The 27,264-nt window shown below is 43.0% G+C and overlaps 2 protein-coding genes across 2 annotated transcripts in view; one reads left to right on the forward strand and one right to left on the reverse strand.

Annotated features, from left to right (window-relative positions):
• LOC309524847 (monocarboxylate transporter 2-like) overlaps positions 1-27,264 on the reverse strand; it is a 685,265-nt gene that overhangs the window by 430,914 nt on the left and 227,087 nt on the right. The gene's annotated exons all lie outside the window — the stretch shown is intronic.
• Positions 1-27,264, forward strand: part of SUCLG2 (succinate-CoA ligase GDP-forming subunit beta) — a 218,520-nt gene that overhangs the window by 121,718 nt on the left and 69,538 nt on the right. The window contains exons 6-9 of the mRNA XM_082210325.1: positions 948-1,037; positions 4,971-5,067; positions 14,523-14,684; positions 19,044-19,186. Of these exons, the coding sequence (XP_082066451.1) occupies positions 948-1,037; positions 4,971-5,067; positions 14,523-14,684; positions 19,044-19,186 (492 nt within the window). The remainder of the gene's footprint in view (positions 1-947; positions 1,038-4,970; positions 5,068-14,522; positions 14,685-19,043; positions 19,187-27,264) is intronic.

Raw genomic sequence — 27,264 nt, forward strand, 5'->3', positions numbered from 1 at the left:
CCCACCTGCAGCCTTAAGGGGCACATTCTAAGAGAATATTTGCCACCAGATTCTGCTGGTTTTCCAAACTGGCCCTAAAGTGAATGGTCACTTTAGGTTGAACACAGTGGGGCTTACCTCTGAGGAAAAAGAAAATTGGAGTGTCAAGGTGCCTGGCTTCCACAATCATAGAGGCAATTTCATGAGGGGAGCATCCCAACAAACAAGTATTGTTCCCTTATAGTCTGAAGTGTATTGTCCAGCAGTAGCTATCTATCTGGTTCTGCTCCTCTATAAATTAGCCTCTGTTGCCCCCTCAGCAAGAAAATACTCTTTCGCTCCTTAGCAATACAAATGGTTTACTTGCTGTTATGAAATGCCGGTTTTCCCTCACATTAGAGCTAGTTGTTATTTCATGTTACTGTACTGGAATGCTTGATTGTATTATGACCTTCTAATTGTGGTTACTGTCTTAAAAGTATTTATCATGAGACAGTCACTTAGCAACAAGGATCCCTTTTATATATTTGGTGAGCTAATGGTACATGCATGCAGAGTTCCATAATGCACACTTGAAACGTACACAAACAGAGAAACGTTACCGGGCATTGACACCAGTGCTCTGGTTCCTTGCCAGAACCAGTCACAAAAATTAACAGACTAAGTATTCATCGATGCCATCTGTACAGTAATTAAAAGTGAAAACTGGTGTCAGATTGTCTTGTCAGCATGCCACCCTGAAGAATTACATAGTTTTTTGGAGGGACTCTCTTCCCTGGCTGGCAAAGTAATTATAACATACCCTATAGGCAGCTGCTATAGCCTCAGTCTCAGACTTTTGGCAACTTGCCACATTTTAATTAATAACTTGCAAATATATATTAAGCATTTTGGGGGTGCTTTTGAAGTTATGGGTCTGTTTTCAAACTGAATATCTTAGTTCTGTTTTGTGCACTTTATTGCAACAGGAGGAAATAGATATTTTTGAAGGGGTGAAGGATCTTCAAGCCCAACGGCTGGCAGAAAATCTGGGATTCAAGGGACCTCTGCAACAGCAGGTAAATTTTACCAGGAACAAGACCGTGACTGCATTCAGATGTCTGGGACCCTTTTCCACTCAGTAGTTCTCTGGAGTTCCAGGATCTTTGCATACATAGGGAGGATTGCACCCAGTGTGGCAGTGACCTTGGTGGCATCAGAGCTCATGGGATACCACCGCCTCTGGTTTCCTTTCTCATTTAGGAGTTACGGCAGACAATCGGTGTTCAAAATACGGGTTCCAACTAAATCATACTCGGAGCAGATCCTTTGAAATCCACGGACTTAAGTTGATCACAATAATTGATTTCAGTGGGTCAGCTCTTGAGTGTAACTTGGTTGACTTCATCCCAAGAATCTATTCTTAGAGCATGCCTACTTGGTTTGGGATAACAAACAGGTAGGATCTAGATGTAGGCTTGCTGAACCATTGAAATAAATGGATCTACTCTGAGCTGGACTAAGTTTGAATCCAACCCAATAAGCCTTTCACTGCTTACTGGAAATGACCTCCTACTTTCTCCACGCATTACCTTGAATTGTGCTTCCCCTTCCGTCTTTCCAGAAGATCATTCCCAGAATTCTATCACGTTCCATGGCCAAGAAACAGCATCAGTGGCCCATATGTAGGTGAAGAGATGATGCTTTACTTTCTCCAGTACACAGGAATTTCCACCATTTGCAAATCCCTGCTCCTGGGTGCAACTTTATGATGAGGACAATGCCAAGTGGTACCCCAACGGCTGTATGCAGAGTGTACAAGATTACATGCATCCACAGTATACAAACTGTCCATTACAGTCGTACCTTGCATCCTGAATGCCTTGTGAGTCAAATGTTTTGGCTCCTGAACGCCGCAAACCCGGAAGCGAATGTTCCGGTTTGTGAACATTCTTTGGAACCAGAACGTCCAACACAGCTTCCAATTGGCTGCAAGAGCTTCCTGCAGCCAATCGTAAGCCGCACCTTGGTTTCCGAACGTTTTGGAAGTCGAATGGACTTCCGCAACGGATTCTATTTGACTTCGGAAGTACGACTGTATATTAATTAATTATTTTAATTTCAATTCTACTCTGCCCTTCCTCCCAAAGGAGCCCAGCGCAGCAAATCATAAAATAACAAATACAATACAAATATATAAACAGGTAGCACTCCATTCTTCCACTGGATGCTTAAGAGAAATGTCCCTGGCCATCCCTTCCAGGGTAGCCAATCCTGAAAAAAACAGTGTGAAGATGCCTGCTGATTGAAATGGCTCTGGAATGCAGTGTTGATCTTTTTGCCACTACCATCCAACACAGCTCTCTTCTGCAATTTTTCTACAGAATTTTTTTCCTGCAGTTTTCTTCAGGTTATTATTGAAAAGCAAAAGCTTGCCATTTTGTAGATGGTAGATTCTCAGCATGCATTTCACTCCTTTTAAAATTTATCATTCATGTTCCAAAATGGGAGCATGAAAATGCAAGCCACCAGGCCTGTTTTGCAACTAGCTTAATCTTTATTTTACTGCTCTGGGAAGAGAAGGATGATAAATTGTTTTTTTGTGAGGGGTTTTGCACAGAATTTCCTATATCATCAAAATGCCACTTTTGTAAAACCTTTGAATTTTTAATACACCACTTCTAATTAATTTCTATCCCAACTGTGCAATTAACAAATGCATAATCATTAAGATGATTAACACCCATTTGAAGATTTAGCAGTATCTTTAATGAGAGAGAATTATTATTAAATCTTTCTAGCTTTGCATGTTCTAGCACTTAATTATTAGCACAATGCATGAACTGCTTAACTAAACAACAGCTAATACATTTCTTCCCATGTGCTATAACCTTTGCAGTGTGATTTACTGGAGCATAGAAACATAATGGCTACATCAGTACAATCAAAGGTCTATTTAATTTGGTCTTATCATAATCGTTTATATTCCCCAGTAGGTAGATGCCAGAAGAATTCTAGTTAGTACGACAGTGAAATTCTTCCGTTTAACATACTGTGGAGTCCTTATGACAAATCTTAATACTGCTTGACGACTGCCTTGTGGGGTGTTTTTTTGCAGGGTGCGCTAAATTTCAGTTTATACTAACAATATCCATTAGTATCCAAATTATTTCAAACATTAATGTGGAGAACTTTACTATAAACATGGTAAATACTTCATTTGATAAAACGTATGGTTAGGGAACTGCCGTTTGTTCTTCAGATTCAAAACATTTGGGGTTTAGTTTTGGTCGTGTGGAGCAGTTCATTCAAATTAGAACTGGATCCATTCTTTAAAGGCCTTGACTGATGTTCTGTGCACAAAAGTGGCTTATGTCAGTGAGAACCATAAGCGCCGTTGGGAGAAGTAAACTATGAACAGCTACAAGTAGTCACTAAATTACTTATGGCATCAGCATGTGGAATCCTTGGGCAGCCGGGAGAACCAACTGCTGCTGCCTGCCCTCCCCTCAGCTCCATGCTTTGAGCAGCACCACATGGCTAAACCCAACTGCCATTTTAATTCCTCCCAAATGTCCCTGATCATCGTACGGTTACTCTGGGGCACTGTGGGAAATTAACATGGCGGCATTCAGCCATCTAGTGCTGTCTCCGGCAATTACTGCTCTCCTCAAAACTCCCTAGGCCACTGGTTCCCACTTATATAAGCCACTTTTTGTGCAGGAGAACATCAGTCAAGGCCTTTAAAGTACGGTTCTCATGTAACCCTGTGACAGACCCTGATCTATCTAGTCTTAAGCTGACTGGCAGTGGCTTTCATGCAGGAGTTTTTTCCAACTTTACCTGGAAATGGCTCTGCATTGAAACTGGCACCTTCTGCATGCCAAGCTGATAGGAGATCAGCAACATCTGGAGGGTTACCAGTTCCCCATCCCTGCTTTAGAGACGAGCAACCAAGGGCTAAGATTCCCCATGCAGTTATTTTATGAACAGCTTCCTCTATGTTGTTACCAGGTCAGCAGTTTGTTTCAAGGTAGGACCACTGGAGGGATGTTGTGGCATATGGGGGGGGGGCACACGCTCTTTCTTCCCCAAGACAGCTACAGACATCAGTCTGTCCATACTTCTGTTTAGCCTTGGAGTTGGCAACCAGAGGCTAGCTGATTCTTTTAGAGGCTTGTGGTTGTTGATGTGCAGTTGTTGATTCCCCAATATAATGACACAGAGGAACAAACTGTTAGATAAACCAGCCCCTGTTCCGTTGCTCCCGGTTGTGGGCGATTATAAAAGGCTCAGCAGATCATGAAGTTAATGCCGTTTCTAAATAGTGGGCCTCCCTATTTGCTTTTTTACAATTACATTTAAGGAATATGCCACAGTTATTTAGTTAGTTCTGATCGTGTGTCAATGCTGCTTACCAGAAAACAGATAAGAGCTGAGTTTAGAGAGCAAAGAAGCCAATTTTTCAACAATTGTTTCTTCAGTCAGAGTTGCATTTTGATGCTGGGAGGGAGGGTTTATACATTTTCCAAACAAATTCAGCAACTAATCTGCATTTGTCAGCTGCATATTGCTTCACAGTTTCTGAATTTAGTCTCATTAAGGTAATCACTTTAACTTCAATATCAGCATAATGTATTCATTATCAACTCTCAAACTTGGTTCATTGTGCTTAAATTAAGTTTGTTTGAATTAATGACACTGCTCTCTCTCTCTCTTTTTAACTACAAAGTTCTATTTAGTGCACTGTGAAGAGTGAGCCTCTGTAATGTTTGACGTTTCAAATCAGCATTCCATTTCCTCCTGGCTAAAATAATCGGCCACTGATTTAAAAGCAATAGATAGCATTAGTGTTTCATAAAGGAAGGTTATTATGTCATTAACTTTTTGTAGCTGCTTTTACACTGATGCAGAAAATACAAACATCTTTAGTGTCTTAATTCAGGATAATTCTCTGCCCGCCTCCGCTGGTTTCCTTTTGTGTAATTATGCACCACTTTTTTCAACTTTAGGCTGCCGATCAAATTAAGAAGCTGTACAACCTTTTCCTGAAAATTGATGCCACTCAAGTTGAAGTGAATCCCTTTGGCGAAACTCCAGAAGGACAAGGTACAAAAGAGAAAAAGAAAGATTCAAAAAAGCATATTGATCTAGCAGAGAAATAGGAATTTCTAGATGAACTCACATACATGCGAGTTCTATACTACAGCCTTGTGCCAACATAACCTACCTAATTTTCTAAGAAAATGTGCCATGGGCACACTGTCTGCCTCCTTTCCACCATTGTCACATTCAAATTCCCCACCTCCTTTCCAAGGTTTGACTGTGATGTGTGATTCTGCGCTCATCAATGCTAAACTCTAGTCCTGTTTGCATGTTTCCTTGCATGAGCAAGTCCTGACTCCTGCCCAACAGGGCAGGACAGGGGCTCTTACAGAGATCTTCATTCACATAAGTAATGATACAGGCTCAGCAGCCGAATTGGCAGTAGGTGTCAGGAGTTCAGGAGCCAGGCAAAGAAGTTTGGAACTGAGCAGGAGCAACCAAGATGCCCCAACCAATTTCCACACCCCTCCCACCAAGCTTTTAAAGGCCAGGTCCGGTGTGCTTGTTTGCATGGCTCTCTTGCATTGCAAGACTGCTGAGGTTATAAATGCACACTCTGGGAGGGTGAGTCTCTTCCCATCTATGGGGAGTGGCACCTGGTCCTTGACAACAATGCTGCGTCCTTCCCTATGGTTTTCCCAGTAGTGATATATGGAAGTGAGAGCTGGACCATAAAGAAGGCTGATCACCGAAGAATTGATGCTTTTGAATTATGGTGCTGGAGGAGACTCTTGAGAGTCCCATAGACTGCAGGAAGATCAAACCTATCCATTCTTAAGGAAATCAGCTCTGAGTGCTCACTGGAAGGACAGATCGTGAAGCTGAGGCTCCAGTACTTTGGCCACCTCATGAGAAGAGAAGACTCCCTGGAAAAGACCCTGATGTTGGGAAAGATGGAGGGCACAAGGAGAAGGGGATGGCAGAGGACGAGATGGTTGGACAGTGTTCTTGAAGCTACCAGCATGAGTTTGACCAAACTGAGGGAGGCAGTGGAAGACAGGAGTGCCTGGCGTGCTCTGGTCCAGGGGGTCACGAAGAGTCAGACATGACTAAACAACTAAACAACAACAGCCTCTGCCGCCTCCAGCTCAAATGAAGGTCTACGCTCCATGGGAGAGGCGAAAGGGGGAGAACCTCCATCCTTGGTTATCACAAACCCCCACTACCACCCAGAGTTCTGCTTCATGAGTCTGAGCATGCCTGATCCTGACAGGACCACTGGGATTGTGACATTGAGAGGGGGACCAGAAGCACGTCCCTGCTCCTCTTGCTGCATGCGAGCACCCTAAATGCATGCACGCTCATGGCTAGGGCAGTGGCTAATTCTAAACAGAATCTCTTTCATAGCCATAGCTTGAAACTCACTTTAGGCCTGCGCCTCAACTGGTTAACATGGCATTGAGTTAAAGGCCAATTAGACTCTCAACAGGATCGTTATCTCCCTTAACAGATGTTTATTTATGGGAGGCTTATATATACAACTCTTCTCGTAACAGCTTCCAGCATAGTTACTGTCACATTTCAAGCAGCCAAAATCTCATTTTCCATGGATTTTCCGCCCTATTGTTGCTTTACTTGATTATTTTCCCCATTTCTGATACAATATGTGAGTGAAACTTGTAATGATTCATTTTTGTCATAAGGAATGTTCAGGGATGAGAGACAATGCAAAAATGCAGTAGTTGCTTTCTTTCTCAGCAGACAGACAGTATCCCAAGACCGTCCAAATCCCAAGAAACGTGTGGACTAGATTGAAGTCTAAATAGTGCAGTGCTTTTAGGGTGAACAAGCTTGTTTTTATTCTATTTTACTTCTGATATCTCTGGGAGAGCTTTGCACCATAGATAGTCACAAAAGCAGTGTACACAACCCTCAATGAAGATACCCATCAATCAAAATAATTCAGCGTTTAAAACAAAACCCACAAGTAAAAACATAAGCTGTATTATGCTTGCTTGGAATTTCATAAAATGCCTGCTGAAATGGAAATATCTTTGCCCAGCACCTGAAGCTCAGCAGGGAAGGGCATTGTTGTTGTTTAGTCGTTTAGTCGTGTCCGACTCTTCGTGACCCCATGGACCAGAGCACGCCAGGCACTTCTGTCCTCCACTGCCTCCCGCAGTTTGATCAAACTCATGCTAGTGGCTTCAAGAACACCATCCAACCATCTCATTCTCTGTCGTCCCCTTCTCCTTGTGCCCTCCATCTTTCCCAACATCAGGGTCTTTTCCAGGGAGTCCTCTCTTCTCATGAGGTGGCCAAAGTATTGGAGCCTCAGCTTCACGATCTGTCCTTCCAGTGAGCACTCAGGGCTGATTTCCTTCAGAATGGAGAGGTTTGATCTTCTTGCAGTCCATGGGACTCTCAAGAGTCTCCTCCAGCACCATAATTCAAAAGCATCAATTCTTCGGCGGTCAGCCTTCTTTATGGTCCAGCTCTCACTTCCATACATCACTACTGGGAAAACCATGGCTTTTACTATACGGACCTTTGTTGGCAAGGTGATGTCTCTGCTTTTTAAGATGTTGTCTAGGCTTGCCATCGCCTTTCTCCCAAGGAGCAGGCGTCTTTTAATTTCGCGACTGCTGTCACCATCTGCACTGATCATGGAGCCCAAGAAAGTAAAATCTCTCACTGCCTCCATTTCTTCCCCATCTATTTGCCAGGAGGTGATGGGCCCAGTGGCCATGATCTTCGTTTTTTTGATGTTGAGCTTCAGACCATATTTTGCGCTCTCCTCTTTCACCCTCATTAAAAGGTTCTTTAATTCCTCTTCACTTTCTGCCATCAAGGTTGTGTCATCTGCATATCTGAGGTTGTTGATATTTCTTCCGGCAATCTTAATTCCGGCTTGGGATTCATCCAGCCCAGCCTTTCACATGATGAATTCTGCATATAAGTTAAATAAGCAGGGAGACAATATACAGCCTTGCCGTACTCCTTTCCCAATTTGGAACCAATCAGTTGTTCCATATCCAGTTCTAACTGTAGCTTCTTGTCCCACATAGAGATTTCGCAGGAGACAGATGAGGTGATCAGGCACTCCCATTTCTTTAAGAACTTGCCATAGTTTGCTGTGGTCAACACAGTCAAAGGCTTTTGCATAGTCAATGAAGCAGAAGTAGATGTCTTTCTGGAACTCTCTAGCTTTCTCCATAATCCAGCGCATGCTTGCAATTTGGTCTCTGGTTCCTCTGCCTCTTCTAAATCCAGCTTGCACTTCTGGGAGTTCTCGGTCCACATACTGCTTGAGCCTTCCTTGTAGAATTTTAAGCATAACCTTGCTAGCATGTGAAATGAGTGAAATTGTGCGGTAGTTGGAGCATTCTTTGGCACTGCCTTTCTTTGGGATTGGAATGTAGACTGATCTTCTCCAATCCTCTGGCCACTGCTGAGTTTTCCAAACTTGCTGGCATATTGAGTGTAGCACCTTAACAGCATCATCTTTTAAGATTTTAAACAGTTCAGCTGGAATACCATCACTTCCGCTGGCCTTGTTATTTGCAGTGCTTTCTAAGGCCCATTTGACTTCACTCTCCAGGATGTCTGGCTCAAGGTCAGCAACCACACTACCTGGGGTGTACGAGACATCCATATCTTTCTGGTATAATTCCTCTGTGTATTCTTGCCACCTCTTCTTGATGTCTTCTGCTTCAGTTAGATCTTTACCACTTTTGTCCTTTATTATGGTAATCTTTGTACGAAATGTTCCTTTCATATTTCCGATTTTCTTGAACAGATCTCTGGTTCTTCCCATTCTGTTGCTTTCCTCTATTTCTTTGCATTGCTCGTTTAAGAAGGCCTTCTTGTCTCTCCTTGCTGTTCTTTGGAAATCTGCATTCAATTTCCTGTATCTTTCACTATCTCCCTCGCATTTTGCTTGCCTTCTCTCCCCCGCTATTTGTAAGGCCTCGTTGGACAGCCACTTTGCTTTCTTGCATTTCTTTTTCATTGGGATGGTTTTAGTTGCTGCCTCCTGTATAATGTTGCGAGCCTCCATCCATAGTTCTTCAGGCACTCTGTCCAGCAAATCTAAATCCTTAAACCTGTTCCTCACTTCCACTGTGTATTCATAAGGGATTTGGTTTAGATTGTATCTTACCTGTCCAGTGGTTTTTCCTACTTTCTTCAGTTTAAGCTTGAATTTTGCTATAAGGAGCTGATGATCTGAGCCACAGTCAGCTCCAGGTCTTGTTTTTGCTGACTGTATAGAGCTTCTCCATCTTTGGCTGCAGAGAATATAATCAATCTGATTTTGATGTTGCCCATCTGGGGATGTCCATGTGTAGAGTCGTCTCTTGTGTTGTTGGAAAAGCGTGTTTGTGATGACCAGCTTGTTCTCTTGACAGAACTCTATTAGCCTTTGCCCTGCTTCGTTTTGATCTCCAAGGCCAAACTTGCCAGTTGTTCCTTTTATCTCTTGATTACCTACTTTAGCATTCCAATCCCCTATAATGAGCAGAACATCCTTCTTTGGTGTCACTTCGATAAGGTTTTGTAAGTCTTCATAGAACTGGTCAATTTCAGTTTCTTCAGCACCAGTAGTTGGTGCATAAACTTGGATTACTGTGATGTTAAAATGTCTGCCTTGGATTCGTATCGAGATCATTCTATCATTTTTGAGACTGCATCCCAGTACAGCTTTCGCCACTCTTTTGTTGACTATGAGGGCCACTCCATTTCTCTTACGGGTTTCTTGCCCACAGTAGTAGATATGGTAGTCATCCGAACTGAATTCGCCCATTCCCGTCCATTTTAGCTCACTGATGCCCAGGATGTCAATATTTATTCTTGCCATCTCATTTTTGACCACATCCAACTTACCCAGGTTCATGGTTCTTACATTCCAGGTTCCTATGCAATATTTTTCTTTACAGCATTGGACTTTCCTTTCGCTTCCATGCATATCCACAACTGAGCGTCCTTTCGGCTTTGGCCCAGCCGCTTCATCAGCTCTGGATCTACTTGTACTTGTCCTCCGCTCTTCCCCAGTAGCATGTTGGACACCTTCCGACCTGAAGGGCTCATCTTCCAGTGTCATAACTTTTATATGCCTGTTGTCTTTGTCCATGGAGTTTTCTTGGCAGGGATACTGGAGTGGCTTGCCGATTCCTACTCCAGGTGGATCACGTTTGGTCAAAACTCTCCACTATGACCTGTTCATCTTGGGTGCCCTGCTCGGCGTAGTTCATAGCTTCTCTGAGTTCTTCAAGCCCCTTCGCCACGGCAAGGCAGTGATCCATGAAGGGGAGGGAAGGGCATATCTGACTGCAAATGGGAGTTCCACAGAATCAGGCCCACAAAGCTGAACCCTTTCTTCCTGGTGGATGTGAACCATAGATCTGATCCACTAACGGAGAAAGAAATATAACTGTGCATAAAGAAACCCAAATAAACAAGAAACCCTTAATGGCTCAATTGATTTGACATATTTTTTCCTGCGTTTTGGTTGTCAAAATGCAGCAAGATGCCATCAGTTGTAGTCCACACAGTTATAAGCAAATAGCATAATCTTCTCCAGTAATTTGTATCTAACAGATAAACCCAGTAAGGAGAACTTGCCACATTAGTGAATATAACAGAATGTTTTGAGTCTTAGAGCGAAAATCTCTGGTTACTTAATGGCTCTCTTAAAAGCCACAGATCTTCGGTGATGCAGGAAAGATACATTTCCCTTTGCCTCAAGATTGTGTTCCTTTGGACACACAAAATGAAATATAGTAAAGTGACTTTTTTTAAAAAAAAGAGAGCAAAACATCATAAAAATAATTCATTTATAGTAACACATGGCAATAATTCAGAGATTGAATTATAGTCATGATCAAGTGTGTGTTTGTTTTATGACCGTAACACACAATAGTCAAATTAAACTGAATTATTGGGGGAAATGATTAATGATCAGAATTTACAAATTTTGCCTCTGTGCAGGAGCTGCTGCTCTCCCCCTCGCCTCTAAAAAATTCCCTGCGGCATTTTGAATAGATTTGTGGCACTACGAACAGAACAGTAAAAGAAACCAGATTCCAAAAAAAAATTGGAAAAGAAAGATGTATTATTTGTAAATTATTGTATTACACTTTCTAGCTGGATTCTAGGTGTTTTGCGTTATACTAACTGCATGCAGATTAGGGCTGCAGCCACGCAGCAGTTTATTCCATTTCCCTGATGTTTCCCTCACTGTTTATTTCTTCATTGTATTTGAGCTTACACGTAATGTAAAAGACACTTCCAGAAAACTAATGGAATATGGCACACGTTTAGCACTCGTTTCCATGTGACCTGATTCCAGGAAAAAAAATCCATTTGCAGCTCCCTTAACCCAGGAAATTGTGGGAGTAAAGTGATATTTGGGGCAGGATCCCAGCACAGCACACTGTACTTTCCTACCATTTTCATTGGGAGACAGAAGCATGCGTGTGCACCAAGGGAGGGGGAGAAGCCATGTTGTTAAGTGACATATTGATCACTGGTGTGAAAAGTCACATCTCCGTAACACAACAGGTATGAGAGGAACATTAGACAATGGAACAGAAGTGCCAGCATTATAATCAGGAAATTCTCCCACGTCTGAGGGTGGATCCCCATCAGTTAAATGTGAGCAGCCCCGTCAACATCTATGGAAATTATCAGCCATACAACCAAGTGAGATTTCAGTCTCATGCTTAGACTACTAAACATTTCCCATTCCTTTCAATGGAAGCCGACGACGCATTAGATAGTGGTGGGTTTTGTACTGTATCCTGTGATCCTGACCTCAGTCCGGATACAGTAGTTTGCAGTTGTTATGTAACATGTCACCAGGAACCTAGGGTAGTGATCTTCATTTACATTAATTACAAGAAAGGAGATTCCGACTGAACATACGGGAAAACTTTCCGGCAGAAAGAGCTGTTTGACAGTGGAACAGTTTCCCTTGGGAGGTTGTGGACTCTCCTTCCTTGGAGGTTTTTAAGCAGAGGTTGGATGGCCATCTGTCATGGATGCTTGAGTTGAGATTCCTGCGTTGCAGGGGGTAGGGCTAGATGACCCTTGGGTCTTTTTCCAATTCTACGATTCTGTGATTTCAAGACTGATGACAGAAGCCCATATAAATATCCTGCATTAATATTGGGAATGGCATTGGGTGTTTTGCATCCAGATGTATATCCACGTTCAATCTATGCGTGCGGTTATGAATAGGATTTCAATGTTCTGCTGCTTTGGAGCAAGTAGGCAATTTGTTTACCTCCTGTATCACACACATACCCCGGCGCTGCTCATTAAACCCTGGATTAAATTAATATATATATATTCCATTGAAAAGAAATTGGTAGTCTTCAAAGAATGCAGAAATAACTGTTGGTGAAATAGGAGAACTTCACCTTAGGCCCCATACACACTGTGTATTTAAGGCAGTATCATACCACTTTAAGCAATGGTCGCTTCCCCCAAAGACTTTTGGGAATTGTAGTTTTTTAAGAGTGCCAAGACATATTAAGAGACCCCTGTTCCCTTCACAGAGCAACAGTTACCAGATTTCCCTGAGAAGTGGAATTGACCATCAAGCTACTCTGGGAACTGCAACTCTGTAAGGGGAATAGGGGTCTCCTAACAAATCTCAGCACCCTTAACAAACTACAACTCCCAGAATATTGGGGCAGGGGAGCCATGCCTATTTAAAGTGGTGCCATAAATGTGGCCACTGTCCACATGTATCCCCTCACCCCCTGGATTCTTTGGGCGAAGCCATAACCCTAACCATGCTGCTCTCAATATATATTGCAGGTGGACCAGGGTAGAAGCAGGTACATTCTAGAGTAGGTGAACAGGAACTGCGAAGAACTCTGCAAGTGTTGTTGCAGTTCATGCTTAAATCGGAGATTAAAATGTCTGTCCTAGACGGCCCCAAGGACTGTCAGCGTTCTCCTTGCCCCTTAGCATAAGCTGTTGACTTTGCGCATCTCTGACAGCTTCATGTCAATAGCAAAAGCAGAGGGAAAGCACTCCAAGAATAGAAGTGCCGGGGTTCTCTTTGATATTTGTTCAGAAGAAGAAAAAAGTGCATTTGTATAATCTATCATGTATGTAACAATATTCTTTTGACGGCAGAAAATGTTTTATAAATATTAATAGGTGGGCTTGTTTCCCTGCTGTTTTGCAATGTTGCTCTTGTTAATGGTGAAAGTTCTGCAGAAATGAGATTTCCATGGTGACGTTAGAAAGGTCTGCCAGGAGAGTCCTGCTAGCGGTTCAGGCATGGATCAGGGTTTCATATCTCGGTTAAGAGCAAACCCTGGTTAAGGTTGGAGCCGGAAGCGGGAAGGAGATGCTAGAATTCCTGCTCCATGATTGCAGTCATGGGATTTTTATCTATCACATGACGGTGTATGTTTTGACTCCACAGAGTGGGAAGTGACGGAGACAGGATGTTTGTGTTACTGCGTTCCGTGAAGTGGGACTATTGTCCTTCGTTCTTTCTCTTTGCTGTCTGATGCTAGAGAGAGAGGGAGCCATGTTGCAGTGCTCCGTGTGTGTTTATATGTAAATAAAGTAGATTAGCCAAAGTGTTGAGTTGCTGAGATCTGTTACGCAAGCTGCAAAGACTCTGCGGATCTCTAAGTGTGCCAGTGTCGGTTGGCATCGGTCGCTGTGATGTTCGGGCAGAAGAAAGCTTTTGAAGCTCCCAAAAGAAAGACCAGGAGGGAGATAACATGCCAGTCGGGCATGTGTCTTTGCCAGGGTCCTACTCAAGTGTAGCACAAGCTCCTGACAGGAGAGTGCAATCTCACGGCTTCTCATGTGTGTGATCTGCTTCTAAAATTGCAGCTTGTTTATATTTACCGATAGCTGCTTTTTTGTTTGTTTGATTACTTCTGTTTGATTTTAGGTTGCATTTCCTCTTGTTTTTAGATCTGTTTGTTATTACATTTATACCCCACCTTTCCTCCAGGAAGCTCAAGGCATATGTGGCTCTCCCCCTCCCTACTTTTATCCTCCTTTTTTTCTCTGACTGTGTCTGTTTGTGCAGGATATATTAAAACAATCGCTTAAAGGCTTTATTAACATAACGCGTAAGAGCTACAGCTATTACAGATTCGTAATTAAACACATGCTTTGTTACGTCGGTCTGTTGAGAACATTTATGGGAGACTGCTCTGTTGAGTTTCCCTTTTCTGCCCTCACTTTAATTGTGTGTTTTCGCCACGCTGGCGTTCCACATCTTAGTTTAAGACTCTTGACACCTGGTAGGCCTATGGCAAATTGAGTTTTGATGTCTGCTGTTCTAAGTCCCTGAGGCCTGCTTCTGTATAATTCCGTTGGGGGGCGGGGCGGGGAGTTACATTGATTTTGCAGAGATCAGGACTGTGCACTCTCCATACTGAAAAGTGTGGTGCTTAAAAATTATGCAACTCTATTTCACATTTGGAACTAACCACTCAATAGCTCTGATGTATTGATTTCATTTCCCTTTCATTTAGTTGTGTGCTTTGATGCCAAGATAAACTTTGATGACAATGCCGAGTTCAGGCAAAAAGAGATATTTGCCCTGGATGACAAATCTGAGAATGAGCCGATAGAAAATGAAGCTGCCCATTATGACTTGAAGTACATAGGCCTGGATGGAAACATTGCCTGTTTTGGTAAGCAAAAATATGTTCATACTATACATTTCTGACTTCGATTCAAAGACCTTATGTGTTAAAAGATGGGGGGGGGAGTATTTGGAAACAGGGGGAGTTTCAAAACCAGCATGCAATAGGTCATAGAGGTATGCAGTCCAATGAAAACCAGTCAACAATTCTGCCATGCATGCAAGTCTTTGAAGAAGAAGAAGAGGAAGAGTTTGGATTTGATATCCCGCCTTTCACTCCCTTTAAGGAGTCTCAAAGCAGCTAACATTCTCCTTTCCCTTCCTCCCCCACAACAAACACTCTGTGAGGTGAATTGGGCTGAGAGACTTCAGAGAAGTGTGACGAGCCCAAGGTCAGCCAGCAGCTGCATGTGGAGGAGCAGAGACGTGAACCGAGACTACCGCTCTTAGCCACTACACTACACTGGCTCATGACTAAAGTTGTCTTTTGGATTCCCAGCCATGTGTTTGACATAACCGTTAACAACCATGGAGGCTGCGTTCAAATAATCGTATCTCAGCTTAATGAGCCAAGGTATGAATGAGCCTCACGGCTGCATCTACATCCCATTTGCACAAGGTCCTGAACAAAATAGAAAGTTTGCAGTAAACTTGGCTTTCCCAGGAAACTATGGTTAACAGCTTCAGATATTGAAGTTAATATCTTGGCTTGTTCTGAAGCTGTTAACCGCAGTCTCGCAGGTTGGACGAAACAGGAAACTATAGTTAACTGAAGACTTCCTGGTTTGTTTGCCAGCTCAAAGGTTGAAATCAAGGGTTCATTCATAGATTGGCTAATTAAGCTGCAATATGATCGTCCAAATGCGGCCACTTAGTAACATTAAAAATGTGCGGCAGAGCTGTTCTTCACATTTAAGCTGCATGCAGTCATTATCCTTGGCATATGCGCGCTCTGTGAACATCAAAGGTGCCAAATGATGGCGGGTGGGTGTTTTACTTACTCCACAACTGCGTTCCTGGAATTGTCAGCCATGTATCCAAAAAGTTGTCAACATTTGAATAGAAATGAATTCTAAATAACGGAAGGAAAAGTAATTGCTGCCCCAAGGTATCTGGAAGGAATGTTTTGACTGCATATCCAGAACTAACATTTGAATTTAGAACCAGTGTTTTCTGTATTGCTTCCTGTATGGAAAACCATCAAAGAAAATGTGCTACATGCAATGAATGGGGCCTTTTGACGCCAGTCCAGGCTCCCCACCCAGGCAAGATTTTAGAACAGTTGAGACCTCAACTACAAGTCACTCAAGCAATCCCTGATCAGAATCTTTCACTTTTTTAAAACATCGAAATAGCCATATGGGACTATTAATGGATCAGCGAATGGGGAGTGGACTTTAGCTGGTTCCTCCCATGCATTTTCCCCAATCTAAATTGCCTCTCTCCCCAAGCTGCTATTAGCAATTTGGAGGTAGGGGTAGATAAGTCTCTAGATCTGTGGTTCCCAATTGGTGGTCTGTTGACCCAGGGGGTCTGTGGCGCAATTTACGTAACAAAATCTACCATAGATAATATCATTTTTTTCAAAAGCAGGGGGGTCCATGGCATGGCTTTATAAAAACAGGGAGTCCAAAGTACTTTAGCTAATTGTGAACCAATGCTCTAGATCATAGTAGAAGCCCCAATGCAGCTGCTTTGTTACTAAGCAACAACAAAAAGATTGCAGATTGCAGGTTAATAATAATAATAATAATAGTTGTTGTTGTTTATTATTTATTATTTATGAGTTTCCCCAGCCACTCTGGGTGGCTCCCAATCGAGTGTTAAAAACAAATGTATGGCCACAACCATACCATACATTTAAAGCACATGGCTTCCCTCAAAGAATGTTGGGAATGGTAGTCCTGTGAGGGGTGAACTACAGTTCCCAAGATTATTTTTGGGTAGCTTTATTCTTCAAATGAATGGTGTGGATGTGACCCATGCCTGGATTGGCTCTTAGTGAGAAGCATGGGACTATTTTTGAGAGGGCGGTGGGAAGACCCTCTTATACACATAGAATCTTCCTACCCAAATCTTTGCCTTTGGATTATTGTCTCTTGTTTCCTTACATTTCTTGTTCACTTTTCTTTTGAAAAAGTTTGATTAGGTTTATTATTATTATTATTATTATTATTATTATTATTATTATTATTCTCCACCCATCTGGCTGGGTTTTAAACATTAAAAACTTCCCTAAACAGGGCTGCCTTCAGATGTCTTTTAAAAGTAAGATAGTTGCTTATTTCCTTGACATCTAATGAGAGGGCGTTCCACAGGGCAGGCGTCACTACCGAGAAGGCCCTCTGCCTGGTTTAAATATAAGTTAACATTATACTTTGGTTCCCCAGCATGTTAAAAGCCTAACCTGATAAACAGAACTTACATGTGTGACCATGTAAATCTGGGATCCTGCAAAAGACTGTATTGTTTGAAAAAAGTTTCAGTGAATGGAAATAAAAGATTAAATTATTTATCTGGACCACTTATATTTAAGCAAAAACTCTTAAGTGCTTTACAACCTAGCTTAAAACATCTTAAATAAACAAGAGATACAACAACAAAAAAACCAACCCAGGGAATTTTTATGTTCTGCAAAACACTATTAACAACTAGAGCATCATTTTTAGTATCAAAATAAATATTACACATAAAAATCAGTTTCAGATATACAAGGAAAATTCATAATGAAAATGAAAATAAGAGCTGAACCAGTCTATATTTGACATAAAGATTTCATTTACACTTTTTTTTAAGCCTTCATGGGGAATTTAAAAATATATATATATCTAGAGAAGTAGCCTTTTCTCCTCACAGTTTATGGCACGTAAATTTCTCTCCATGCTTAATTGCGAGATTCAGAGATTGTGGTAGAACAAATTTGTAGCTTTGGTACTGAGGTCTTAATCTAACTGGAATTAACATTTTTTAAAGGATTTGTAGCTCATTAAACCAATAGCACCATCAAATTATATGCCTAAAACATCCCATCCAGATTGTAGGCTCCTGTTCAATGATTTTTTAAAAAATAAAAGCTTACTTTGTAGAGAAGCAATCAGTTTAACGTGCCAAAGCATTTTCTTCTCTCTTACCCAGATGAGTTAATGTATTTGCAACACAGGCAACATTTAACATAGCAGAGGTGTCAACCATTAAAAAAAAGAAGATAAAATCTAAAGCATTGTCATCAAAAGAATATCCGGTGGGAGTTTGGTTAAAAGGAGAACCGAGTTTTTAAATATTTTCCAACAGGATGTTAGCTTTATGCCAAGGTTAATGAAATTAGACATGGCCCATAAAACTGCCAAGGGAATTAAGGGATCAGTGGTAAGTGAAGGAGACGTTTTGTGGGGTTTCTGCTGGTTTCAGAATATGGTTTTTGCTCCTAATTCCCTGGGAAAGAATATGCAAGTTCAGAACATAAAACTGTGAAAACATCATTGTATTATGCACAATTAAAATTATGCCTCATTTATTAAGTACTAATCAATTAAAATTACCCTATGAATGGGCATAATTTAGCCTGCAAGTCACATGCAATCCCCAAGCAAGGTTTGCTCTATGTTTTCTTCCCAGCATCTGTCAGGGTTCCTCTCAATCTCTATACAAAACCAGTGGGGAGCCTGCAACAAAACACTGCAGTATATTTCCCGACTCTAAAAGGGACTGTTCCTCTTCAGCCAGCCTTGGACAGGAACCTTGTGCCACTGTTTCGGACTTCTTAGCACCCCATTTTCTCCACCCCGCCATACTATATTGGGCCTTGAATCTAGGCTTGCAGCTAGCGTTGAACCATGAGGCCAAAGTCCAGGACTCTGCAAATCACCACTCAGAGAACAGCAATTGGAGAGTCAACAGCAGACAGGCCCAATGGTGTCAGCTGGGTCTATTTGGGCTCTCACTGGTATATTTTAACGGTGGCCGGGGGAGTACACTTGCAAATAGTGCTGCTCTGTTTCCAGAGATAAATGGCAATTGCAGCAGAGAGCAGGAAGTTGCTGCCTTTCTTTCTGACACACACACACACACACACACACACACACACCCCAATAGTGAAACATGTCTTAGTCCATTTAGTTCTGCATAATCACTGGGGAGAAATGAATCAATAAATAGCAGCCTAAGAATGCCAGACACCAAATATTGCTGATGTCTTCTTTGTATCCATGTGCATTAAACCTGAAAGTCCATCTCTTTTACACTGTTCCCTGCTCTCTCTCTCTCTCTATTGTATTATTAGTTACAGCGTTTTCCTACCACTCTTAAACTGTAACTTCTCTGGGCAGTGGTAGTGGCACTTTCTAAACGACATCCCTACGAGTCTGCATTTCGCCATTTTAAAATGCACAACTGATTCTCTTAATTGCAGTCAATGGCGCTGGGCTTGCTATGGCAACGTGCGATATCATTTCCCTTAATGGCGGAAAGCCTGCCAACTTCCTGGATCTTGGTGGAGGCGTGAAAGAAGCACAAGTATATCAAGCATTCAAACTGCTCACTGCTGATCCCAAGGTAAAGCCTGTTGACTCTGCACAGACGCTTTCTCGATACACTCGTATGTTTGTCTTCATAAAGCCAAAAAGTGTGCACTGAGTAGCATTGAATGCAGCAACTCTCTGAAGTTGTGACAGTTTGAGTCTCCTTGGCTCAATCCTGTTCAGCTACAAGAGGAGGGCCTTAATGGCTCAGCGGCAGTGCTCCAAAGTAGCAGAGCTCATGGAAGCACAGCTCCTGCACTGATCTGTCTCAACACCCCTTTTGATTTCGCAGACATGCATCTGGCCCCAGGTTGTTATGTGTGCTTGGGCCTCTCACGACTACAGCTTCATCACGGGAGTGAGGTCACCACCTTCTGTAAACCTTCAGCTCAGGTTCACAGTCTAACACAAAATCTAGCTACAGATAGGTAGCCGTGTTGGTCTGCCATAGTCAAAATAAAAAAAATTCCTTCCAGTAGCACCTTAAAAACCAACTAAGTAAGTTCTTGGTATGAGCTTTCATGTGCATGCACACTTCTTCAGATACACTGAAACAGAAGTTGCCAGATCCTTCTATATAGTGAGAAGGTGGGGAGGGGTATTACTCAGAAGGGTGGTGGGAATGGGAGATTGGCAGATAGGCTCATCTCAGCTATCTGCCAATCTCCCATTCCCACCACCCTTCTGAGTAATACCCCTCCCCACCTTCTCACTATATAGAAGGATCTGGCAACTTCTGTTTCAGTGTATCTGAAGAAGTGTGCATGCACACGAAAGCTCATACCAAGAACTAACTTAGTTGGTCTTTAAGGTGCTACTGGAAGGAATTTTTTTATTTTGACAAAATCTAGCTGTGATCCCATTGTTCTGATTCCTTTGGAAGTAACACCAAGCACTTTTTCACTCAAACACGATTTTATTGTATTTGAAATATTTAAATATATTGATTGCATGAGGGGCAGATGGGGCTCTTCAACCTGGGAAGGTCGCCCATGTAGGAGAAAGACAACTCTGATCCTAAACCTCCACTGCCTTGAGAAGAAAGGGCTAAGGAGTAAACCCTACATAAATCCAGAGTGGAGTCCCTAAGACAGTTGGATGGCTCCTTGTAGGCCTCCTTCCGGCAACTCCTGATACTAAATGTATTGCTCTGTTTTCCTTTGGACCACATAAGCGAGGCTAGGAGCAGGGTCTTATCATCTGGGAAGCCCAGGACCTCCACACACAGTGCCCAGGCTTGCACCCTGGGGAGGTCACTTCAGTGCTGCTAACGCTGTGGCTTGACTTCACCCCTGAAGGCACACTCCATGGTCTTTTGAGGCAGATGAATGTTGATTGTACCACATTGTAAGCAAACCGTAAGGAAGAAGTTGTGTCATAAAACTGAGCAGGCCTTTGGCCGTTTCAACCACAGCCATCGCATTTTGAAGCTAGCAAGCTCAGTAAGTCTTATCTCCCAATGCCACACTTTTATGCATCACTAGTTGTGTAGGAGCCATTTCTGTGGGGCTGTCTCAGAAGGTGGTGGGCTTTTCTTCATTGGAGGTTTTTAGCCAGTCGTTGGATGGCCATCTGTCAGGAATTTAGCTGCAATAACTGCATTTCAGGGAGTTGTACCAGATGAAACTTGGGGTCCCTTCCATTGAGTTCCTGCACCACTGCAATCCAATGAGCATCTGAATACAGAATATATGCAGACTGCTTTCACACTTGCTCACCATGCCAGTCATGTAATGCCATTTTATTGGGTAGCTTATGTGGATAGTCTAATGGCATGAAGGAGAGAAGCACAGGAGTCTTGATGGGGAATATATGACTGGGGTATTTATAAATTTCACAACAGCCTGGAATCACAGTGCAGTGAGAAGCAGTTCCATTGTTCTTAGATGAGTACAGTGGTATCTTGGGTTACAGACGCTTCAGGTTACAGACACTTCAGGTTCCGCTAACCCAGAAATAGTACCTCGCGTTAAGAACTTTGCTTCAGGATGAGAACGAAAATCGCGTGGCGGCAGTAGGAGGCCTCATTAGCTAAAGTGGTACTTCAGGTTAAGAACAATTCCAGGTAAAGAACGGACCTCCGGAACAAATTAAGTTCTTAACCCAAGGTACCACTGTATGTCGAAGTTACCAGCATGAGTTTGACCAAACTGCGGAGGCAGTGGAAGACAGGAGTGCCTGGCGTGCTCCAGTCCATGGGGTAATGAAGAGTCGGACACGACTAAATGACTAAACAAACAAACCACTGTATGTAAAAAGGGGCATGAACTGAGCCAGTTGAGCAGCAAAGACTAGTGTAATTACCTCTGCCTACATTTTTTTCCATATTCAGATTATTACTGCAGCAATGACTGGCATCGTGCCATGATTCAATGTGAGTGGCGCCAAAGAAACAACACCACAACTGGATTTTTGTACTTGTTGTTAATATCACTGTTCGCCAAACAACAGCTTGGTTGGTAAAACGTGAGGGTTGCGGGTTTGAGCCCCACGTTGGACGAAACATTCCTCCACTGCAGGGGGTTGGACTAGATGGCCCTCGTGTCCCTTCCAGCTCTACAATTCTATGATTCTCATCTCAGAAACATCTAGTTTCAATTCCTGGCTTTGCTGGAGACTTTCTGTGGCAAATGAATCAAAGGGCCTGGTGCATTTGATCATAGTGTCTATTCCGTTCGGGGTTTTTTCTTTTTTTCTTTTTAACCCGTCGCAATTTTATTTAATAATTCTGATTTCCTTTCATCTGCTCCTTTTGTTTTTTTCTGTTTCATGTTATCTCTTTTAATTAATATTATCCACTTGGCTCTCTGATAGAAATGCTTCCTGTTCCGTAAGTTGGAGGGAATTTGGCCACCTCGAGCTTGCCTCTCTCCCTCGCTCACCACATTTGTTCTTTTTCACTCTTTCCATTTTTACTTTCTCGGTTCTTCCTCCAGCTTGCCTCCTGCTGCTTTTCAGAATATGCCTTTTTACTTTTTACTTTCATTTTTATTTTTTGTATATAAAGCATCCCACTGGACAAGTTGGGCTTTTGCCATCCTTTGTAAAATAAGTGCCCTGCTAAAAGCGGTGTCTGCCCTTGGGCGCCTTGCTAATAGGAATGTCAGACCTTGACAGGTAGGTACAATTGGAGCCTGTGGCTTTGTCCACTGTAGATTTCAAATCAGACAGAAATTATTGCCATCATCCTTTTTTTAAAAAAAGGAAAAATATTAACCTCTTTGGCTTTGACTGTATGCCTCTGTATACCATTGCTATTGTTTCCTGAGTTGTTGTTTTTTAAAATGTATATGAAATATATTCATGCTGCAGTTCCCTTTAAATCAGGGGCATCTGAGCTGCCTGTCCTTTTGGTCCTGCAGAGTGAGGCTTAAGCGTTGCCCCTCATGTCACTGCTGTGGTTGTGCACACCAGAGAGATTATGTCACTTTTTCCTTTCCACAGCAAGTTATGAGGAATATTGCAGGGGGAACCGAATTGGGATTTCCATCAATACATTGCAAGCGATCTGTCTCCTGTGCAATGCAGACATGCATCAGCTAGGCATGGTTTCAGAAGAAGAATTACAGATTGCCTCTTATTCAGAATAACCACTCCAATAGTGTGGGGCAGTTTTCAAGGCACCATATGAGCTGTTGGGACGTAACAGACAAGAACGCTTTTTTTGCAAAGCCTTTCTAAAAATCCTCCTGCTCCACTTACATTTCTTCTTGTCTCTTCCGTGCTGCTTCCCATTCATCTGTCTCAAATCACCTTGTGTTTATGTTGCTGAAAAGAACTGTTTGGCTTTCCACCGCTGGCCCTTTAAGACTGGGACAGACAGCATCAGGACATTGGGCTAGTCACACTTCTCTGAAGTCTCTCAGCCCCACTCACCTCACTGTTTGTTGTGGGGGAGGAAGGGAAAGGAGAATGTTAGCTGCTTTGAGACTCCTTAGGGTAGTGATAAAGCGGGATATCAAATCCAAACTCCTCCTCTTCTTCTTCTTCTTCTTCTTCCTCCTCCTCTGCCTTTCCCACCCCTAAAGACAGCAGTGGACAGCACAGAGGGGTGTTGCTGCTCTGCTTGATGGCAGAATTGCTACGACTTACTAGGATGGGGCAGGGGCAGGCTGAAGGCAAGATCAGAGCTGTGCAGTAGTGGGGGCACCCGATTGGCCCTGCCAGCATGCCTGCACAACCCCGATCTTGCCTCTGCCCCACACCGTCCCAGTCCACAGAGATGCTGCTGTCAGGAGGGCAGCAGCAGAGCACCATTCCAGGCACCAGTTGCTTCTGGGCTCAAAACACAGCTGCAGCAAGACCTCTCCTCACCTTTAGTGCAGCGCCCAGATGACAAGAAGGGCAGGTGTGGGTGGGGAAGTTTACTTGTAATGACTTCCTTAGAGGCTGTTTTTAGAAAGCCAGAGGGAGAGCATGGCTTGGCTAAAGGTTCTCCGCCCCAATTGGAGCACTGATGCCACGCCTCTCTCATCCTTCCCCCTATCCTTCAAGGTTGAAGACAGGCTGCCATTAGACTTTCAGGCATTCCCTTCTGGGAAGCGTTGTTGACATTGCCAGGATAAAATGTTCAGTGGCTATTACTGAATGGGAGTGGCTAATTGCATCCAAGAATTGAAATCTTTATATATCTGGTATGGTGGGGTGGGGAAATAATAACCTGACATTGTTGTGGCAATCAGACTTCACAATCCATTTATTTCTAGACACTTCTTGCGTTGTAATTTGTTTCTGTAAGTTGCTCTCCTCTTTCCTTCTGATTATTTGAGCAATGGTATTAGTATACAGGGACGCAGGTGGCGCTGTGGGTTAAACCACAGAGCCTAGGACTTGCCGATCAGAAGGTCAGCGGTTCGAATCCCCGTGATGGGGTGAGCTCCCGTTGCTCACTCCCTGCTCCTGCCAACCTAGCAGTTTGAAAGCACATCACAGTACAAGTAGATAAATAGGTACCGCTCTGGCGGGAAGGTAAACGGCGTTTCTGTGCGCTGCTCAGGTTCACCAGAAGTGGCTTAGTCCTGCTGGCCACATGACCCAGAAGCTGTATGCCGGCTTCCTTGGCCAATAAAGCAAGATGAGCTCCGCAATACCAGAGTTGGCCACGACTGGACCTAATGGTCAGGGGTCCCTTTACCTTTACCTTTTTATCAGTATACAGAAAGCCCGAGTTGTTGAAACAAACGCTCACTGTTTCAGGGGCATGGTTTTCTGTAAACAAGAAACTGAGTAATAAAAGAAGTTTCTTCGAGGTCACTGATGCTTCTGTGATCAAGTTCAGACATGGATCTCACACAACTCCTCTGTAAGCATAGCAGGGGGGGCTGTCCGCTCTGCTCAGGACTGACCTGTGTGAACTCTTGTTTCCTTTCCATGAGGCAAAAGGATCACACAAACCTCTGCATGTGACTGCAACACACTCGCCGTAGGCATAGTGTAAGCTCGGGTCCTGCTTGCCGGCTTCCCATAATCTTGTTGGCTGTGGTGAGAACAAAACGCTGGACAAGCTGGGACCTTTGACCTGATCCAGAAGGGCTGTTCTTCTACACTCATATAGCAGTGGAGTGCCTGCTATAGACAAGTGATTGACTCAGGATATGTTGAGCGTGTCTAATGCTTGGCTGTGGTCAATTGCGCATTCTTAATTGTTAGAATCTTGCCCTTGGACCAAAATCTGCTTTAGATCATTCCTTCTTTATTTGCTTAAAAAAGAAAATCAATCTTTTCTGTATAAAATACCCAAGGCAGCTCACAAAATAACCTCCAAAACAACAATTAATTAAAACATGACATTAATAAATTTAAAGTGGTGCTTTAAAAAAAACAAACCCATAGCAGCATAGGAAGTTAAATAAGTACAGTGGTGCCTCGCAAGACGAAATTAATTCGTTCCACAAGTTTTTTCTTCTTGCGAGTTTTTCGTCTTGCGAAGCACGGTTTCCCATAGGAATGCATTGAAAATCAATCAATGAGTTCCTATGGAGGCCATCCGGGGACAGAGGGGAAGCGCCGCGCGCCTTCCCCTCTGTCCCCGGACCTGTTTTAAAGCAAGGGAAGGGGCAACGGGGAGAATCGCTTCTCCCCGTTGCCGCCCCTTGGTTCAAAAGAGATCCGGGGACAGCGGGGAAGACGCGCTGCGCTTCCCCGCTATCCCCGGAGCTTGCGGGGCAAGCTTCGTTTTGCAAAGCATGCCCATAGGGAAATGCGTCTTGCGAAGCGGCTAAGAAAATGAAAAACTCCTTCGTCTAGTGAGTTTTTCGTCTTCCGGGGCGTTCGTCTTGCGGGGCACCACTGTAGATAGATAGCCGTAGAAAGGTATAGGTAGCCATGGCATCATATGCCTGCAGAAATGAGGCAGTCTTTATCCTCCACTGAAAAACCAAAAGGGGGGAAGCCCCAATCAGCATGGCCAATGGGAATTGTAGTTCATCAACAACTGGAGAGCCAGAAATCCCTCATTCCTGTTCCAGAGTCTGGGAGAAACCAGTGAAAAATCTGTATGTGAATACCCACCCCATTTCATAGCATCAGAGAACACAGAGGGGCTGATTATTAATAACTGTTTACTTGTCGTATTCAGAGGAGATTATATTGACTGACATTTCTCCAACACTGTAAAATGTTGGCTATTGGCAGCTGTTAGCTCCCATAAATGGAATAATTGATGACAAGCTTAATTTGTTTTCTTCTGCAGCCATGCCTCAGTCCAAACACAGACTGTTGTTTTCTGAATATGGAATAAGCATTTCTTATTCATGTCACTTTTCTTAAGCTTGTTTACTCCTGTCCAACGAATCACTTCTGTCTAAGGCAGCGAAGGTAAAATAATGGCAGGGGGACATCAATGCCATTATGCTCTGTGTGTGTGTGTGTGTCTGTGTGTATGTATTGGAGATCTTTTGGTTTTCCATTTTCTCAACATCTCAGGCAGTGATCAGAATCCTGAAAAGAAGGTATCATTAAATATTTCTGCTATTTGCTTATTTTTGGAGCTGTCACGGGTATAAAAATAATACTAGTTGTCCTTTTAAAAAAATACTTTCTTACCACTGCTGTTTTCCTTTTGAAGCTACAATTCTTCTGGATTTCTTTCCCTAAAATTGCAGCCTGTTCTGCAGCATAATGGGCAGCTTTTCTGATTATCAAGCGTAGAAGAGGTCAAATGGCGGAAGAGGAAATAAACGATATTTTAGATGTTTAGTAAAACAAAACAAAAAATAGAAAGTGGAGATAGAGGAGGGAGAAATATAGCCCCACAAATAAGTATGCTGTCGCTATTGACGTAGAAGCTGGAAGAACCTGCCCCCACCCCCGTTTAGAAAACCTCTGGCTTCCATTAAAATACTTTAAGCTGCTTGCAATGATGAGTCTGGGCACCCAGTTTTGTGGGGTGGTAAAGAGAATTGTGTTTGAAGGAGGGTTAAACACCATCTCTTTTAGCGCTGCTATTCCAATACAGTCTCTGTTAAAAGATCAAAAAACCTTGGAAGATCCAACCATGGACTCTACATCTCGCATGTACATTAACAGTTCCAATTCCTAACTGAAGCTCATTCTGGCACTGTCTGCAGTAGGAAGAGCTTCGTCCCAAAGTATATTTTTCCCCCTCCCCACTGTGGGTGAATCTTCATGGCAGCTCCAACTACTGTTCCAAGTTGCTTGGCTCAAGGCAAGTCGAGGCAGCCTTAAAGAGGGTTCTTCATTACTGCTATGTTTAAATCAATCTCTCATAAAAGACTTTTGCATTTCTTGGGCGTAGTCCAGATAAGATAAAAGTGCCTGAGCTCCATTGAAATCAATGAGACTTCAGTCCACATTAAGGCGTTTGAGCTGCATTGAATGTACTGTAGTAGGACTGAAGAATGCCTTTGCTTTTTTTATGGATTACGCTTCCTGACACCCAATGGCTCTGTAAAGACTTCTACTATTTGTTTGTTTGTTTTAAGAGGATGCCTCCCTCCCCCACCCTCACCCCCCGCTGTCCGGTGTACCGTTGCTGGCAGACGGTAATGAACGAAGCAAAATGTCAACGGCCTTCGCTTCTCAATGTAATGCGGTATGTCAGCAGCGGATTTATTTGAATTGTCAGATTGCATGTCATTAGGTAATAGAGAA

The sequence above is a fragment of the Podarcis vaucheri genome, assembly GCF_965113315.1.
Source record: "Podarcis vaucheri genome assembly, chromosome: 2".
Lineage (NCBI taxonomy): Eukaryota > Metazoa > Chordata > Lepidosauria > Squamata > Lacertidae > Podarcis > Podarcis vaucheri.